This window comes from Chiloscyllium punctatum, chromosome 19, assembly GCF_047496795.1.
Source record: "Chiloscyllium punctatum isolate Juve2018m chromosome 19, sChiPun1.3, whole genome shotgun sequence".
Taxonomy (NCBI): domain Eukaryota; kingdom Metazoa; phylum Chordata; class Chondrichthyes; order Orectolobiformes; family Hemiscylliidae; genus Chiloscyllium; species Chiloscyllium punctatum.
In genome coordinates, this window is record NC_092757.1 from 92,635,672 (window position 1) to 92,655,306 (window position 19,635).

At 49.1% G+C, this 19,635-nt stretch overlaps 1 protein-coding gene across 2 annotated transcripts; it reads right to left on the minus strand.

Moving 5' to 3' along the window:
* Positions 1-386: 386 nt before the first annotated feature.
* On the minus strand, positions 387-19,395 carry rskrb (ribosomal protein S6 kinase related b). 2 transcript variants are annotated; one of them, XR_011963346.1, is made up of 13 exons: positions 19,236-19,395; positions 17,170-17,430; positions 14,717-14,800; positions 13,870-13,938; positions 11,783-11,852; positions 8,662-8,769; positions 7,998-8,038; positions 7,144-7,171; positions 5,596-5,685; positions 5,100-5,188; positions 4,291-4,404; positions 930-3,890; positions 387-624 (listed from the first exon to the last, which is right to left on the minus strand). XR_011963346.1 is itself a non-coding variant. In XM_072590076.1 (12 exons), exons 1-12 carry the CDS (start codon positions 19,260-19,262, stop codon positions 3,660-3,662), a joined length of 1,212 nt encoding a protein of 403 aa, XP_072446177.1. In that variant the 5' UTR covers positions 19,263-19,395; the 3' UTR covers positions 387-3,659. The 2 variants fall into 2 exon arrangements, 1 of the variants encoding a protein (XP_072446177.1); XM_072590076.1 differs by having other exon boundaries at positions 387-3,890.
* Positions 19,396-19,635: the final 240 nt, after the last annotated feature.

The window sequence follows — 19,635 nt, forward strand, 5'->3', positions numbered from 1 at the left end:
ATCACAATCACAACGATATACCATGTACAATATGAAATCATCATCTTCCATATAAACATTTAGCAGCTGGCATATTGCTTTTTGATTATTTGTTGAAAAGGAGAAGAAACAACAGGCTACAAAGAGTGCTTTTAAACTGTTACAGAGACCAATTACCCTGTATGTTTTGCATACGCATGTATTTTATAGCATTCACGAGTACGGGGTAGAGAGGCAAGTGAAATAGCATTCTCAATCAGATCCACCATGATCATATCAAAGGGTACAGCATGCTCAAGGGGGTGAATGGCCTCCTTCTGCTCTGAATTTAGATGCTTGTAGGTCTGAGGTAAAATTACAACAAACTCCGATGTTCTGAGTTAGTGCAGTCACTCAGAGAACAGAAATGCTTCTAGAAGGGTCTTTATTTATCAGTCAGTTCATTCAATGATACATATGGTTCACATCGTATTTGGATCATAAAGAAAGCATTTTACCAAACAATTCACATTGAAATGACATCACCAGTTGCCTGAGGCATACCATTGATGGAGTCAACAGCACAAATGTCACCGCACTGAATCAGCAGCTTCATCCACACAACACAATCATACTCAATATATCCAGCATTATACAGTGACAGACCTGTCCCCACCAGTACTGTCCCCAGTGTTATACAGTGACAGACCTGTCCCCACCAGTACTGTACCCCAGTGTTATACTGTGACAGACCTGTCCCCACCAGTACTGTCCCCCAGTGTTATACAGCGACAGACATGTCCCCACTAGTACTGTACCCCAGTGTTATACAGGGACACACCTGTCCCCACCAGTACTGTCCCCCAGTGTTATACAGTGACAGACCTGTCCCCACCAGTACTGTCCCCAGTGTTATACAGTGACAGACCTGTCCCCACCAGTACTGTCCCCAGTGTTATACAGGGACAGACCTGTCCCCACCAGTACTGTACCCCAGTGTTATACACTGACAGACCTGTCCCCACCAGTACTGTACCCCAGTGTTATACTGTGACAGACCTGTCCCCACCAGTACTGTACCCCAGTGTTACACAGTGACAGACCTGTCCCCACCAGTACTGTCCCCAGTGTTATACAGGGACAGACCTGTCCCCACCAGTACTGTACCCCAGTGTTATACTGTGACAGACCTGTCCCCACCAGTACTGTCCCCCAGTGTTATACAGGGACAGACCTGTCCCCACCAGTACTGTACCCCAGTGTTATACACTGACAGACCTGTCCCCACCAGTACTGTCCCCCAGTGTTATACACTGACAGACCTGTCCCCACCAGTACTGTACCCCAGTGTTATACACTGACAGACCTTTCCCCACCAGTACTGTACCCCAGTGTTATACACTGACAGACCTGTCCCCACCAGTACTGTACCCCAGTGTTATACACTGACAGACCTGTCCCACCAGTACTGTCCCCCAGTGTTATACACTGACAGACCTGTCCCCACCAGTACTGTCCCCCAGTGTTATACACTGACAGACCTGTCCCCACCAGTACTGTCCCCCAGTGTTATACACTGACAGACCTGTCCCCACCAGTACTGTCCCCCAGTGTTATACACTGACAGACCTGTCCCCACCAGTACTGTACCCCAGTGTTATACACTGACAGACCTGTCCCCACCAGTACTGTACCCCAGTGTTATACACTGACAGACCTTTCCCCACCAGTACTGTACCCCAGTGTTATACACTGACAGACCTGTCCCCACCAGTACTGTACCCCAGTGTTATACAGGGACACACCTGTCCCCACTAGTACTGTACCCCAGTGTTATACAGGGACACACCTGTCCCCACCAGTACTGTCCCCCAGTGTTATACAGTAACAGACCTATCCCCACCAGTACTGTCCCCCAGTGTTATACAGCGACAGACCTGTCCCCTCCAGTACTGTCCCCCAGTGTTATACAGCGACAGACCTGTCCCCTCCAGTACTGTCCCCCAGTGTTATACAGTAACAGACCTATCCCCACCAGTACTGTCCCCCAGTATTATACAGTGACAGACCTGTCCCCACCAGTACTGTACCCCAGTGTTATACAGAGACAGACCTGTCCCCACCAGTACTGTACCCCAGTGTTATACAGAGACAGACCTGTCCCCACCAGTACTGTATCCCAGGGTTATACACTGACAGACCTGTCCCCACCAGTACTGTACCCCAGGGTTATACAGAGACAGACCTGTCCCCACCAGTACTGTACCCCAGGGTTATACAGGGACAGACCTGTCCCCCACCAGTACTGTACCCCAGTGTTATACAGGGACAGACCTGTCCCCCACCAGTACTGTACCCCAGTGTTATACAGTGACAGACCTGTCCCCCACCAGTACTGTACCCCAGTGTTATACAGTGACAGACCTTTCCCCACCAGTACTGTACCCCAGTGTTATACAGAGACAGACCTGTCCCCACCAGTACTGTACCCCAGGGTTATACACTGACAGACCTGTCCCCCACCAGTACCGTCCCCCAGTGTTATACAGTGACAGACCTGTCCCCCACCAGTACTGTACCCCCGTCTTATACAGTAACAGACCTGTCCCCCACCGGTACCGTACCCCAGTGTTATACAGCGACAGACCTGTCCCCCACCAGTACTGTATCCCAGTGTTATACAGTGACAGACCTGTCCCCCACCGGTACCGTACCCCAGTGTGATACAGTGACAGACCTGTCCCCACCGGTACCGTACCCCAGTGTTGTACAGTGACAGACCTGTCCCCACCAGTACTGTACCCCAGTGTTATACAGTGACAGACCTGTCCCCACCAGTACCGTACCCCAGTGTTGTACAGTGACAGACCTGTCCCCACCAGTACCGTACCCCAGTGTTGTACAGTGACAGACCTGTCCCCACCAGTACCGTACCCCAGTGTTGTACAGTGACAGACCTATCCCCCACCGGTACCGTACCCCAGTGTGATACAGGGACAGACCTGTCCCCACCAGTACCGTACCCCAGTGTTGTACAGTGACAGACCTGTCCCCACCAGTACTGTACCCCAGTGTTGTACAGTGACAGACCTGTCCCCACCAGTACTGTCCCCCAGTGTTGTACAGTGACAGACCTGTCCCCACCAGTACCGTACCCCAGTGTTGTACAGTGACAGACCTGTCCCCACCAGTACTGTCCCCCAATGGTATACAGTAACAGACCTGTCCCCACCAGTACTGTCCCCCAGTGTTATACACTGACAGACATGTCCGTACCATATGATGGGATCTCTAGTTTACCTTGAGCTCCAAAACAATCCCATACAAAAGAAATATCAAACACAAAGACTGGAGATCTGGGAAGCAACATGCTGAGGGTTTGACAGTGCCAGCATGGTGAGGGGGGCTGGGGGGGGGGGGGGGGGGGGGGGGGGGGGCAGGGGTTGATCAAGAGTAGAGGATAAGCGTGGGGTAACAGAGGGGAGGGAAGGTGCAGCAGAAATACAGCATGGGAAAACACAGGCAAGGAGAAGACAGACATATTCTCACATTCTTTCAGCGAGGGAGTGAGGCGGGGAATGTAGAGAGAGAGAGAAAGAGGGTGCGAAGGTAGACAGAATGAGGCAATGCACATTAGTGACAGTGATTGAGAAACTACCTTTTCTGACAGCGATCAGGAGAGGGACAGACAGACGGACACATTATCTACTGTCCTGCCTCTGACAGCCTGTAACATGGAGCAGGTCATAGTCGAAGCCCCTGAAGAGACTGGGATCAGGATTGACTGGAGTCGAGGATTCATCGTTGGAAAGATGAAGTTTCAGGGGCAGCTTCTGCAGTGATTCTGGATCAAAGGACAGACCATGGAAGGAACGGTGCTCACTGAACACATCAAAATGGTGTAAACGGAGCTGAGGGTCTCTACACAGAAGCTGAAAGAGAAGCAGAGAGAGGGTGAGATGGAGGGCAGCCTTCTCTCCTCCCCCCTCCCTGACCAGCCCTCACCGTATGGAGCAGCTGTGTGATACCGTCCAGGGCACCAGCAGGCAATTCAGCTGGAGGGGCGGCGCAGACAGAATTCCTCTCGTTTCTATTTCACCCTCCCCACAGCCAGGGAAAACACTGATTCAGTGAGCCAGCTGCCAGTGTTCTGTTGCCCTGCTCTTGCTTTGAGTGAGGGTCAGAGCCGGGGGGGGGGGGGGCTGTCAGTGACACACAGGGTGCAGTGGATGGGAGACTGGGAGAGGAGAGAGGATCACCGTGAGTGCTGGGTCTGCACGGAGAATGGAAGAGGAGGATTACCAAAGGATGATGATAGGGAGTGTGACCTACCTCTGTGAGCAGGAAACTGAGGGCCTGGCTGACAACGCAGGACGGTGGCTTCATGTCTGTGTGCACCACACTCAGCAGCATCGAGGTGTGATCACACTGTGGCTCAACTGGAAACTGGGGGTCAGACACAGAAACCAAGTCAGCACCAAAACCCCACAGGCTACCACTCCAGGCCAGCAGCAACACCGCACTCTGACTCTAAACACAACCCTGACCAGGCATTGGGGGAGGGGGGCATGGAAACAGGGAGTGGGATAGAGAGGGAGCGGGTTGGGAATGGGGATGGGGAACTGAGCCTGAGCAGGGGTAAATGCTGCGCAGCTCAGAGTCTGAGGTACAGGAAGGTTCGTTAACCCGTCCATCCATGTTCCTTCCCTCTCTCCCAAACCAAGCCCCAGCCCTTGGCTACCACCTTCCCCAGTTTCTCTCCCATCCCCCCACACCCTCTCCGGGCCCACCCCCAACATCTCCCCCGCAGCCCTCCCCCCTCCCAGGCACCCTCCAAAGGCTCCCCATCTACCACCACCACACCACCCCACCCAGCACACCCCCATCTCCCCCACACCCTTCACCATTTCCCCTGCCCCCTCCCAGGACTCCGCCCCGCCCCCCCCCCCACCAAATCTCCAACCTCCATCCTCCCCACACACTCTCCCAGCCCCCGAAGGAAGTTCCGTCCCTCCAGGCTCAGCCAGTGGTGCGGCAGTGTCCAATCCTCTGAGTAACAAAGCCAGAATCTCTGACTGACAATGCCCTCGGAGGCCCTGGCTGTACTCTCAGCCTGGAACACCACACTGCCACGTTGTTACCTTGCCAATGAGCAGAGCGAAGAGGAGGACTCCGAGGGACCACCAGTCAGCTGCATGGCTGTACGGTCCACCCTGTAATACCTCAGGAGCTGTGAACCAGTAACAGGTCAGGTATCAGCAACTCGAGAAACTACTGCGAGGATCCAAAATCAACACGGCCCACTTACCCAGAGCTGTACGGTAAAACACTCTTGTCAATATCTATAAAAATCCAGCCCAAAACTCCCTCTTGTTCCTGTTACTATCTCCCTGTTCTCCATCCCCACACCCTCCAATTACAGTTTGACCCCGATATTTCCTTCAATAACCACCAGCCCCGGTCCGACCTCAACAACAGTCCTGCAGCAGGTATCCCTGATCACCAGAGACCCGTCCTGGATCTAGGCCCAGGCCCAGGACCCAGAGCCCAGCCCCCAGACCCCGGGACCCCGACCCAGACCACCCTGTGGCCTGAACCTGACACCCCTCCCCCACCGCTCCAGGCTGGTGCCCTTACCCATGTACTGCATGGTTCCACAGATGGTGTAAGCCCTCTCTCCCCGACACAGTCTGCGGCTAAAGCCAAAATCTGTCAACTTGAGGTGACCTGAGAGTGAGAGAGAGAGACAGAGAGAGACAGAGAGAGAGAGAGACAGAGACAGAGAGAGAGAGACAGAGAGAGAGAGAGAGAGAGACAGAGAGAGAGAGAGAGAGAGAGACAGACAGAGAGAGAGAGACAGAGAGAGAGAGACAGAGAGAGAGAGAGAGACAGAGAGAGAGACAGAAAGAAAGAGAGGGGGGGTGCAGAGTGGGACAGAGAAAGAGTCGGGGGGTGGAGAAAGAGAGTGTGACAGAGACAGCAACAGAGTGGGAGAGACAAGGAGAGGGAGAGATAGAGCGAGATGGATACAGAGAAAGAGGAGGGTGGGGAAGAGAGACAGAGAGGAGAGAGAGAGAAAAAGGGGAGAGCAAGACAGAGAGGAGGAGAGGGAGAAAGAGGAGAGATGGTTAAATGTCACTTTTATGAAATACTCATCAACTGAACATATCAATTTATTGCTATAGAACTGATTTGATTTAAAAAAAAGGTTGTTGCTTTTGTCCTGAACCTAAACTTCCTGAAGCCTACTCTCCACAGCCTTGTGCTTCCCTCAGAGCAGACAGTGTTCCCATTGGTGGGAGGCCAATGGGAACACTGAGGGCAGAGGTTGAAGGGCATTGGCACAGGGAGCGACGTGAATAAACGTTCTCACAGAGCGACTGGTCAGGTTCTGAACTGCTCTGTCCAAGTGGCTGTTGGAGGCTCTGGAGACTGAATTGGACCATTCTCGAGGTTGCTGGTAAAAGGAAGGGATGTGAGATGAGGAGAGTTACTCTCACTGAGGTACAGTCCAGAAAAGACGGATCAAATGGCTTCTCTCTGTGCTGTAACTATTGTGTGATTCTAACAACAATGTGTATTCCTCTAGCGCCTTAAATGGAATAAACTCCAAGGAGCTAGACAAGAGTGATAATGAAGTAAATGTTGACACGAAGCCATACAGACAGATATTCGGGGATATTGATGACAGAAGGAGGTTGAAGGAATAACTGAATGAAGGGAATAGAGGCTGAGAGGTGGAGAGGATTAGGGAGGGAATACCTGAGTTTGGGGCCTAGGCAGCTGAAGGTGAAGACACTGACAGCAAAGTGATTACAACGAGGGCTGTGTAAGAGGCTGAATGAGAGAAGCACAGGTATCTTTGAGGGACTGGAGGAGATGAGAGAGAAAAATAGGGAGGGACAAAGTTCTGGAATGAACAGAAAATGATCAGGAAGGTATTCAGAGTACAGGTTGCTCAGTTGCAGTTTCTGTTACATCCTGCCATTTTCCCAGAGGACCGTAGGTTTATTCCCTCCTCAGACTGAGGGTCACCACACCCCAGCCCAGGGGGAAGGTCGAGAAGGCGGGGCCTCCATGGTGACCCCTGGTTTCTATTTTACAATGCTCTGTTATACCTGCCCACTATAGCCAGTGATGTATCACAGCAATGGGAGTGAAATCAATCTGAAAACTCCGGCTTACCTCGTTCATTCAGAAGAACATTCTCCATCTGTAAAGAGGCAAAGTTCAAAGTTTAACGTCAGAGCCCTAAACGGGTAGGTGCACCAAAACATCAAAGGCGCTCAATCTGATGCTGACACATTCAGAGATCTTGGGCACAGAGGGACATGATTCAGACCAGCCCTCCCTCCTATAACCTTCAACTTGCAAATCCCTTATACCTGCTTATTTCTCACATACTCGTTCATTCATCAGATGTGGGTGTCACTGGCTGGGCCCAGTATTTATTGCCCGTCCCTAGTTGCCCCTTGAGAAGGTGGGGGTGAGCTGCCTTCTTGAACCACTGCAGTCCATGTGCTGTGGGTTGACCCACAATGTCCCTTAGGGAGGGAATTCCAGGATTCTGACCCAGTGACAGTGAAGGAACGGTGATATATTTCCAAGTCAGGATGGGGAGGGGCTTGGAGGGGAACTTGCAGGGGGTGGTATTCCCATGTATCTGCTGCCCTTGTCCTTCTAGATGGAAGTGGATGTGGGTTTGGAAGGTGCTGTCTGAGGGTCTTTGGTGAATTTCTGCAGCACATCTTGTAGATGGTACACACTGCTGCTACTGAGCGTCGGTGGCGGAGGGAGGGGGTGTTTGTGGATGTGGGGCCAATCAAGCGGCTGCTTTGTCCTGGATGGTATCAAGCTTCCTGAGTGTTGTTGGAGCTGCCCCCATCCAGGGCAAGTGGGGAGTATTCCATCACCCTCCTGACTTGTACCTTGTAGATGGTGGACAGGGTACCTGTGGTCTGACTCATCACCAACCTATAGTGTAGCCCCTACAGCTTGGACCCTGCAGTGACGTGACAATGAAGAGAGAGAACTCCTACCTTCACATCCCGGTGAATAACACCAAAATCGTGGAGGAATCCTACAGATGAAGATAAAAATAAACAAAATATTTAGAGCCAACAGAAACAGGGAACTTGCATTTCTCTCAGACATTTCATCACCTCAGAGCATGTCAAAGTGCACTAAAACCCAAGGCAAGGCTTTTGAAGTGCAGAAAGTGTTGGAACAGAGGATGTGCAGTAACCAACTGTGCTCAACCACATACCACAGAAAACACTCTGATAATGTGGAGGTAAACTGTTACGGTGGCATTAATAAAGGGATACTTACAGCACTGACCCTCCGACAGTGCGGCGCTCCCGCAGCACTGACCCTCCGACAGTGCGGCGCTCCCGCAGCACTGACCCTCCGACAGTGCGGCGCTCCCGCAGCACTGACCCTCCGACAGTGCGGCGCTCCCGCAGCACTGACCCTCCGACAGTGCGGCGCTCCCGCAGCACTGACCCTCCGACAGTGCGGCGCTCCCGCAGCACTGACCCTCCGACAGTGCGGCGCTCCCGCAGCACTGACCCTCCGACAGTGCGGCGTTCCCGCAGCACTGACCCTCCGACAGTGCGGCGCTCCCGCAGCACTGACCCTCCGGGTTGGGTTCTCTCACGCGGTGACATATGAATGTAGCTGAGGTGACCCCCGTGCACTCACCGATAGCGGAACCTAACTCGGCTGCAAACACTCGCACTGTGTCCTCTTCCAGTGGGTGACAGCCTCTCCAGAGCATGTAGAGATCTCCAGCGCTGTGGTAATCACACACTACAGGACCAATCAGAGGGAGAACAGTCACTGCCAGTGGACATAAAATGGACAGGGCAGCTGAAGGTTCACCCTGTCACAGAATCACAACCAGATATTTCAGGAATCACTTCGGGCTGGGATCTCACTCACACAAACCACAGCAGAATGGAATCCAACCCTCATTTTGATTTGTTAGATGTCCCTGGCTTCTGAGCACACTGTCTTTTTTCTGGTAAAAAATGTGAGGATAAAGCTAGCTCAGCACAGACAGCAAAGTTCACAACCTCAGTAGTGTCTCCGATGTCCCAAAGAGACAAACTGCAGAACATCATCATATCTCAATACAATGACATTGAGGGGTACTTTGGGCCTTTGTTCTATAAAGAAAATTTGAGATAGAGATGCTGAGTGGTCTGCTCAAAGCAGGAAGGTAAAGAGCTGGTGAGGCCATGGGTTTTTCCTCATTAAGTTGAAACAATAGAAGCAGCCTGAATGGGTGGGGTCAAGTTCCCACAGAACTGGGGTTTTTAGTTTTACCTTTCTGCAGTTGCTGGGGTTATCTTCCTGCTGCTAGAACTGCATGTGAGACAATCTCTTGTACTGAATTAGCCTTTGCTCAGGGCGTGTTTATTGGATATTACCATATTGGAACAGTTCATATATTATTAACTATTATTAACAATTATGTTATTTTGTTAAGCATTTTGATAGAATTACAGTTACGCCAATTATTTTGTTTTTATTTGTCTGTATTTTAACTGTGGTGTAAAAATAAAGGGTATTTTGCTTACAGTCAAGTTATTGACCAATTGAATTGCATCTGGAATGCAACGCCTTACACTTACCTTTAAAATAAGAAAAACATTAAGACCTAGGTTTATCTATTTAATATCTTTTCCCCAGAATGGGGGAGTCCACAATTAGAGAGCATAGGTTTAAGGTGCAAGTGGAAAGATTTAAAAGGGACCACAGAGGGTGGTGTGTGTATGGAATGAGCTGCCAGAGGATGTGGTGGAGGCTGGTACAATTACAACATTTAAAAGGCAGCTGGATGGGTGTATGAATAGGATGGGTTTAGAGGGATATGGGCCAAATGCTGGCAAATGGGATTAGTTTGATCCAGGAGATCTGGTCGGCATGGACTAGTTGGATGGAAGGGTCTGTTTCTGTGCTACACAGCTCGGTGACTATATTTGAGGGGTTTGCTTTTGTTCTGGATCAGAACAAAGGAAGCCATTTTGCCCAATTAATCAGTTGCTGGCTTTACTAGAGAGTACTTTAGTCAGTGTCTTTTCTCTGTCTTTCCCCATGGACATGGACCTATTTCTCTGTTAAATATTCATCCAATTCCCTCTGTTGCTGCCAGTGATTGTGCTTTCACCAGCTCATTGGATAGTATTTCCCAAATTGTCTAAAGATGTTTATTCTCATCTCATTTCAGGTATTTTTAGCGGATCACTTTAAAAGCTGTGCCCCTGTCTGGTTATCACCACCCATTTGGTAGACACCCTGACAAAACCCTTTGTGATATTAGATACCTCGATGACATTTCTCTGTCTCAGCCTTCTCTCCTGAGCACTACCCTCATCTCCCCGTCTCCCTGGGAGATCCCATTATCCCTGGAACCACCTCTCTCTGCCCCTTCCCAAAAGCCTCTTCCTTTCTCAGACTCGGAATCTTTCCCCTCCATTCTCCTTCCTGGTGCCAGAGATGCAGGAACAAGCCAGGTATCTGGCCCTTGCCCAGCCATCTGCTGCCCTCTCCTTGCCTCACTTTGTTTCAACCTTATTTAATTTTAGCATCTCCCAGATGCTGTCATTCCCTCTTGCAGATATCAGGTTCCTCCCTCTGCAGGAGGTTTGTCTGCAGCACCCCATGCTAAGTGAGGGCTGAGCGTAGCCATGTACACATACCTGCACATACATGTATGCAAAGCCATGTATGTGCACGCACACACACAGACACACCTATGCCACCCAGACTGCACGCACACACACACACACGTCTTCTCTCCTCACCATTGTGGATAAGCTCCAGTTCGGAATTCCTCCTCACTATAACAGATAAGGAGAACATTCTGCCCCTTTAAGTGTGTTTGCCCTTTCCATGAGACCTTGACTGACCTGAATCCTTACATCTGGCTTTGCCCCATATCACACAATGACTTTGTTTAGCAGAATCTTATCAATCATAGATCTAAAATGAACCGTTAATCATTGCTTGAGGATGAGAGTTCCACATTTCTATCATATACTGTGTGTAGAAATTTTTTCGTTACTTTACCCCTGACATCTGGCTCTAATTTTTAGACACTACCCCCCTATATCCCAGACTCCCCAGTCAGAAACAGTCCCTGTCTATCTCACACAACAAACCCTCAAATTCCTGATATCGTCAAACAAGTGAGCCTTTAACCTTCAAAATGCCAAGGAATACCACAATAGTTTGTGCAATCCTTGGGTGAACCTGCCCCTCCCCCCACACTTTCTCTCAGTACATACCAGACCCTAACCCCTCGAGTGAACCTCTCCCCCAATACTGACAGTACACTCCAGACCTTAACCCCTCGAGTGAACCTCCCCCTCCCCCACACCCTCACAGTACACTCAACCCTAACCCCTCAAGTGAACCTGCCCCTCACACTCTCAGACAGTACACTCCAGGCCCTAACCTCTCGAGTGAAGCTGCCTTCCCAAGGGGTTATGGTCTGAGAGTGTGGGGGAAGGCAGGCTCACTCCAGTTTCAGCATGGTTTGCATTGCTGTGACTCCAAAACTGATCCAACCCCTCTCAATCCTACTCCTTCAGAAGTGGAGCCTGTTGGAGAGGGTTCATGTTCTCCACAATGATACTGGAGAGAGGGAGAGGTGGTGTGTGTTTGGAACAGATTGTATAAACTGGCAGGAGCAACAGCAGGAGCTGGGAGCCTACAGGCCAGTGGCTACACACAGCACAATCAAACACAAGCAGACTGGCCTGGGGGGTCAGGGGGTGGGGAGGATGGGACCCCCTGCTGCGTTTGGTGAACTCACTAATGAAGAGTAGGCGTGAGGTCTGCCAGCATTCCCGTAAACCCTGGACAAACGGATGGTGGGCCTGCTTCTGGGGAGGAGAACGAGAAAGAAACATTTCCACAAATAGCTCTTGAGGTACATCCACCTTGTGGGGGTGGGGGTGGGGGTGGGGGTGGGGGTGGGGACGGGGACGGGGACAGTCCAGCTGAAGCATCAACAGGAGTTACAGGGTGGGAGCAAGGATCACAGGGGCAACAGGAGATGGGTTAGAGAACCTCAGCTTTTACAAAAGTAATTCAGCTCATTCTGGGAGCTCCAAATGGTCCCCAACCTTCTTGGGGAGGGGGGGGACACAGGTCTAGATTTCCAGTCTGCTTTGTGAGTATATACAGTAGCCGAATTCCCTACCAAGTGGTTTGGCTCTGCACTCATTAGCTACAAGAAAGGCATCATATAGATGCAAGTCATTGTTGTTTTTCCATAACTATGTGATCAGGTCTGAAGGTTTAAAAGATTGAAGGATGACCTGATGTGATGTTTAAAATGCTAAAAGACTTGATGGAGTAGATACGGAGAAGCTCGTTAAGTCTCAACATCGAGACAGCAGCTTGAGTGGAGCTAAGGAATGTAGTCAGGTCATTCAGGAGGGAACGGAGGAATACAGGCCTGGCGTTTGGGTCAGGACTGAGGTTGAGTCAGCTTGGAGATAAAGAGAGGGATGAATAAGACACGTGCAGATCTTCACCCAGCTCCAGCAGCTACATGTTCTGGGCAATCAAAAACTCCGCGGAAACCTAAAGGGAATCAGTTACCTTTCTTGCAACATTTACCATAAGCTGTGATTTCTCAACTGATAAATCAGAGACATTTTCCAAGTGACTCAGTCGCTCTCAATGTCTGGAGAAGACAAGAGAACACTAAGGGTCTGGTTCCCAAAGACAGATGACCATTTCTTTTACAGACTTACAGGACATGGAGATCACTGGCTGGGCCTGTCCCTTGTCCCTCTTGAGAAAGCAACATTGGAATTTGGAAACAAAGTCACTGAACTAACTCTCCAGTGTTTCTACCTCGACCAATTCTCTACTTTCCCTATTTGTCTGTGTGTGTGCATACATTAGGGGGACATTTACAAGTGATTAGAGTTTTAGTTAGTTGTGTTATTTGTGCCAATGGTTTATATCTATTTGCTTGTAGCTATAGTCTAATTGCTCATTATAAATTACAATCCTTATTGCGTACAGAAACTTGGTCTGTCTTGCTATCAAGCTTGGACTGAATGTTACGTAAATTGGGGAACAGTGTATATCTTTTACAAAAACCTAACTTCTGGTTACATTTACAGTTTGTCACTGCAATCAGATGTAACAGAGGGATGAGCAATGTGGTGGGGAACGAGATGGGAACAGAGCGAGGTGCTGTAAGGTGGAAGAGTAATGAGATCCAGATACAGAAAGAGGGAGAGATGATGAAGAGGTGATCAGTTTATCTACAGTGTGCACTATGTACAGGATACTCTGCAGAAATTCACTAGGGCTTCTTAAACAGCACCTTCCAAACCCATGACCACTTCCATCAAGAAGGATAAGGACAGCAGATATATGGGAACTCCACCCCCTGCAAGTTCCCCTCCGAGCCTCTCACCATCCCGACTTGGAAATATATCGCCGTTCCTTCACTGTCGCTGGGTCAAAGTCTGGGAATTCCCTCCCTAAGGGACATTGTGGGTCAACCCACAGCACATGGACTGCAGTGGTTCAAGAAGGCAGCTCACCCCCACCTTCTCAAAGGGCAACTAGGGACGGGGAAATAAATACTGGGCCCAGCCAGTGACACCCAGATCCCAGAAGTGAACGAAAGAGTTGCCCAGCTAGTCCTCCCCCACCCCATCCCCTCGCTTCCCTCAGTCATGGGAGTAGCCACTGCTGTGTGGAGGACAGACAGACCATTGGGGGGGGGGAGCAGTACGGTGAGTGGGAGTGGGAACAGTGTGGTGACCCGGTGTGGGGGGGGGGGGGGGGGGTGGTGAAGGGGGATTGCGGAGGCAGGTGGGGGGGTTTGAGGGGCCAATGCCATACACACTGATTGGAGGGAGGCCTCCTTACCTGAAGAGTGACTCCCTCCTTACACTGTTGCAGCATTTGCTGTCGAAGTATTTCCGTCTTCAGCAGTACCTGTGGGGAAAACACAGCTTACAGGGTGACCGAGAAGAAAAACATCATTCATTACTTCGAGACCACATCTGAAACAATCAATCCACAGCAGACTGTGACTAAAGTCAGTGAAAAGTTTCAACATGCAATCCATCCCGGTTCCAGAACTGTTAAACTCATTCCAAAACCAAATCAGGAGGCTGGAGTGAGTCACTGCAGACAAGGATACTTCAAGGGTGAAGGACATCATACAGACTGTGTAGAGGGAGCTTTACTCTGTATCTAACCCTGTGCTGTCCCTGTCCTGGGAGTGTGTGATAGGGGACAGTGTAGGGGGAGCTTTACTCTGTATCTAACCCCATGCTGTCCTTGTCCTGGGAGTGTTATCACAGAATCCCTACACAGTGTGGGACAGGCTATTTGACCCAAGAAGGCCACAACAACCCTCTGAAGAGCAACCCTCCCAGATCTGTTTCCCTACCCAATCACTCTACATATCCCCTGACCAATGCGCCTAACCTACACATCCCAGAACACTACGGGCAATTGAGCATGGCCAATTCACCTGAGCTGCACATCTTTGGACTGTGGGAGGAAACCCACGCAGGATATGCAAACTTCACACAGCCCGTCGCTCAAGGTAGGTATCGAACCCAGGTCCCTGGCGCTGGGAGGCAGCAGTGCTAACCACTGTGCCGCCCAATCGTTTATATAAACCACAATGCCAAGGTCCCCAGCCTCAATGCTGTGGGACCCCGATGTGTTTAATACTGTTGTATGAACCTGTATCGATAATTACCTTGAGAGCGTAGGTCTGCTCATCGGTCCTTTTACAGACTTTCAGAATCGGTCCAATGGAGCCTTTGGTGATGAGCTCAATGTCCTGAGCAGGAGACAGACAAACAACATTTAGTGACCCAGAGAGTCTGATGCCATCTTGTGGAGGGGTTGGAAACTGGGAGCTGCACGTTGGTTTGGATTGAATTTCTTTTCAAAACGGGAAATTTCCCTCAAGTCGAACTCTGTTGTTGATGACTGATTGATAAGCGATCAATTGCCCAATTGATCAATAATGCCATCATGCTTGTAACATTTCAATATACAAAACTCAAGAAGCCTGACACGACTGGGACAAACCAGCCTGCTGACTGGCAGGCATCACATTCCTGGTGAAGGGCTTATACCTGAAACATCGACTCTCCTGCTCTTCGGATGCTGCCTGACTAGCTGCGCTTTTCCAGCACCGCACTATTTGCAGCTGATTGGCTCCTTCAACAGTCAGTACCTGTGCCACAAACATACAGGAGCAGCAGCGTGAACTATCTACACGATATATTACAGCAATTCTCCACAGTTCCTGTTACAACTTATGGAAATTGCAGTCAGAGAATTGATGCATTTTGGATGTGTTTGGGTTAATAAAATGATCCCAGAACTGGGAGAGCATCTAGTGGCCAGAGCTTGAAACTACACCGTGATGTTTACACCCCATATATCTCATGTAAAAATCATCCCTACTATATAATATTATAAACCTCTTACAATGAAAACTGCATGTTCCCATTAACCCACTTAAATGAAATCACATTAATTTGTTCATATCGGTAACTCTACTCATTGCCCTCTGTTTACTATTATTGCATCTCTATTCATTCACTCAGAACTCTACTTTGGCCACTTGGCTCACGACAGCATTCATTCATTCAGACTGGTACTAAGTCTATTTGTACCTAGCGCATTTTGTTCACTATACATCCAAGAATTAATATCATTCACAAGTTAATCATTTTAATTGTGCCATTATATCTGAATTAAAGAGAGATATATTATTTACATGTATCTTTAATTCTTTTAACAAATTTGTTAATGTTGCTGAGGTTCATAACAAAAGAGAGGAAATGGGAGGGAAACAGAAGAACTTGGCTGGAAAGTTTAAGACGCTTACACATTCAGATTTTAATAAATGTCTCATTTTAAGTGTGCCAGGCTGTGACCATGTTGAAGAGTGCGATTTTTGCAGGATTTCAATGAATCTTTGACATGTTCGATTTTCATTCCGGTATGTATAAATAACATTTACTACCAGTAATCCACTCTTGTTTCTCTTGGTTTTCATCTGGTAATTACCTTTACCGTAATTTACAGAGGTACCTCGATTATCTGAAGGACAAGGGCGGGGATTATTTTGTTCGGATAATCGAATTCCGGATAACACAGTCGAGCCGAGATTCGGAACCTTGTAATCTTGCCAGATAATACGATAGTTGGATAATCGAAGTTCCTCTGCATTGTGTTTTTCTTCTTTACCTGGGATTAGTTATGCGATCAAATTGACTTCTGGTAACAATATAGTATTTGAAGCATGAATTTCAGACTCTCAAAACTAGTGCCCAGGTATTAGCTGACCCTATAAATTGAACCTTTAAAAGTAGTCTTAAAAATTCAACTTTTACATGACTATATGCGGTTGTCATAGAGTCAAAGAGTTGTTCAGCACCAAAACAGACCCTTCGGCCCAACTCATCCACACCAACCAGATATCCTAAATTAATCTAATCCCATTTGCCAGCACTTAGCCCATATCCCTCTAAACCCTTCCTATTCATATACCCATCTAGATGTCTTTTAAATGCTGTAATTGTACCAGCCTCCACCACTTCCTCTGGCAGCTCATTCCACACACGCACCACCCTCTGTGCAAAAAGGTTGCCTCTTAGGTCTCTTATAAATCTTTCCCCTCTCACCCTAATCTTATGCCCTCTAGTTTTGAACTCCCTTACCTGAGAGAAAATAGATTGCTTATTCACACTACCCATGCCCCTCATTTTTTTTTTCAGTCTCTTTTTTTACCAAAACCTCAATTTCTCTAGTCATCCAGCATTCTCTACACCTACCAGCCTGTCCCTTCACCCTAATAGGAACATTTTGTCTCTGGCCTCTTGTTATCTCATTTTTGAAGGCTCCCCGTTTCCCAACCTTGCTACAATTTAGAACTTTAACTTTTTGATAGAAAAGTTAAATGGAATTTATTTCCACAGGAAGTTACAATGATGAATGGTCTGGATATGTGACCACAAATCATGTCAAAAGGAATTTTGTTCAAGCAGTTTGTTTAATAAAAACAGGAAGACACTGAGAGACATGGTTTTCTTCCCTAAAAAGACAAAAACTTTGATCAATATAATTTTGAGTAAACATTATTAAACTGCAGACAAAGCTGATAGGAGGTTTGAAATCTTCATGGAAAGATACCTGGAATTCCCGCTCCAGCCGCTGTGATTGGAAGGTGAATACTGGAAAGAAGAGAGAGATGAACTGGGGGAACGGCCACTTCGTGTTTCTGGAGATGTTGGACTGGGCCCGATCCCGGAGGATCTTCCGTGGTAGTGCAGGCTTCTTCTGAGCTCTTTGAAACATGTCCAGGGGGCACAGGCTGGACAGGGAGGAACCCACTCTGGACAAAACGCTCTTCCATTTTGAGATGGACGCACAATTTTCAGTGGCATTCCCTCCCTACAATGTGAGCCAGTGAGACACAGAGGGGATGGGAGTTAGGGAAATGGACAGACCATACTAACTCTCAGAGAGGAAGACTGTAAGTCACCAGACAGTCAATAACAGCAAAGTATTGTGGATGTTGGAAATATGAAGTGAAGCTGGACATTCTTGGAAAAATCCAGCAGGTTTGACAGCATCTGTGGAGAGAGAGAGACTAAAAAACTGCAGATGCTGGACTCCAAACTAGACAGGCAGGAGGCTGGAAGCAAGCCAGGCAGTATCAGGAGGTGGAGAAGCCGACAGTTTGGGTGTAACCCTCCCTCAGGACTGGGGGTGGGTGTGGGGGAGCGGTGGAGAAACAGTTAACATTTTGGGATAAGTATGATTTAGAATTTTAAGGAAGAACGATTTGGCTCAAAATGTTAACTGCTTTTTTCTCCACAGAGGCTGTCAGACCTGCAGCAATTAATGTTTTGATTTCAGCTAAATTACAGACTCAGTAAGCAGTGAAGAAGCTAAAGGGATATTGTTGTTTATTTACAGCAATAAAGAAGTTTTGCTGCAACTGCACATGGATTTGTTGGAAGTGCAGATGTGTTCTCTTCCTGTGGTTTCACACACACCAACTTCTGCAAATTGTTGAAGTTTATTAAAGCTCGTACAAGATAGGTGACACCCCACCTGACAAGCACACTAGGTTGAGTCAAAGTGAGGCTCTGAACACAGAAAGCACATCTCCTTTATATAGATCAGTTGCAATGATTGCAGATGCTCTGGCCACTCCACTACAGTCACATGCCACTTAAGACAACCCCCTGTCACTCAGTCACACGTTACTCCAGGGACAATGTCAGGATGAGATCATCCTCCGAGATAATGCAAATGCTAATGTGCTAATCCTGGGGAACACTTATGCAGGCGATTTCCTGATTCAGCAACCAAAAGAGAAAATGCTGGAAAATCTCAGCAGGTCTGGCAGCATCTGTAAGGAGAGAAAAGAGCTGCCGTTTCGAGTCGAACTGACCCTGGTTTCAGATTCCAGCATTCGCAGTAATTTGCTTTTATTCCTGATTCATCGCTTTCCCAAGACAATACAGGTGTGACATACCCCTGGCCAGAAAGCAACACATTTTTAAGCTCTGATCTCCAGCATCTGCAGTCCTCACTTTCTCCCAGAAAGCATTTCTGAATGGAAGAGATTGAATTGATAGTTTAACTTGACAATAGCAGGGGAGTAATGTCTAAATGAAATGTAAATTACAATGGATACCCATCCACATTCTCTCACGGCTTTCATCCCCACCCAAAGACAATGCATTAATATTACATTACCTTTAATATTACATTACTCTCCAGAGAGATAGTCCCATTTAACCTTATATCATTACAGATGGAACATGATCTCAGGGTGATAAGGGAACAGGGTCACAGGAAGAAGGTCCTGGGGGCAATAGTGGGACTACCCTGGCAGAGAGGCAGCACCAGCGTGTCGGGCAGAACAGCCACAGCCCCTAATGGGGGCGGGGCCATTGGTCTGGGCGGGGTCTACGAGGATATGGGCGGGGCTTGGGGTATATGGGCAGGACCGACAGGGTGTGGGCGGGGCCCGACTGGGTAACGGAGGACCAATCCGGGAGGGGGCGGAGCGTGGCCGGGAAAACATGGGCGGGGCCATTCCGGAGCGAGGAGGCGGGTCCGTAAAGGAGGGCGGAGCCAAGATGTGGAGGGCCGTCCTGTCCGGGAGCCGGGGTCTCTCACCGGAGGGTTGGGGGAGGAATCGACTGCGTTCGACAGAATGTTGTCCGGAAGGCACCGCTTACCCGAGCCGCAGTCCGCCCACTGGCCATCACCCGGGCTCCCCCCGGCCGCGGGTTTCTCACATAACCCGCATCAGAGAGCCCTGCATCTAGGCCGGGCGCCGATAACCTTCCCGCAGCACGCTGGGATACCGGAGGACCGGTGTCCCTCGGCCCGCTGGGATGCCGGAGGACCGGTGTCCCGCGGCCCGCTGGGATGCCGGAGGACCGGTGTCCCGCGGCCCGCTGGGATGCCGGAGGACCGGTGTCCCGCGGCCCGCTGGGATGCCGGAGGACTTGGGTGTTGTTGAAGGACGGTGTGATGGGGGGGGTCATGTGATGAAACGTACAGGTTTTAAGAGGGACGAACTGCATTTTAGTGGCGCCGTCGTCACTATCAGGATGTCTCAAAATATTGTTTCTA

Excerpts from the sequence above, each read along its gene's own strand:
- rskrb (XM_072590076.1), bottom strand. The coding sequence starts at position 19,262 with ATGGCCAGTGGGCGGACTGCGGCTCGG. Across the intron at positions 17,431-19,235 it reads GTGGGCGGACTGCGGCTCGG|GGAGGGAATGCCACTGAAAA; the intron begins GTAAGCGGTGCC and ends CTCACATTGTAG. Across the intron at positions 3,891-4,290 it reads TCAGTTTCCTGCTCACAGAG|CTTCTGTGTAGAGACCCTCA; the intron begins GTAGGTCACACT and ends CTTCTCTTTCAG.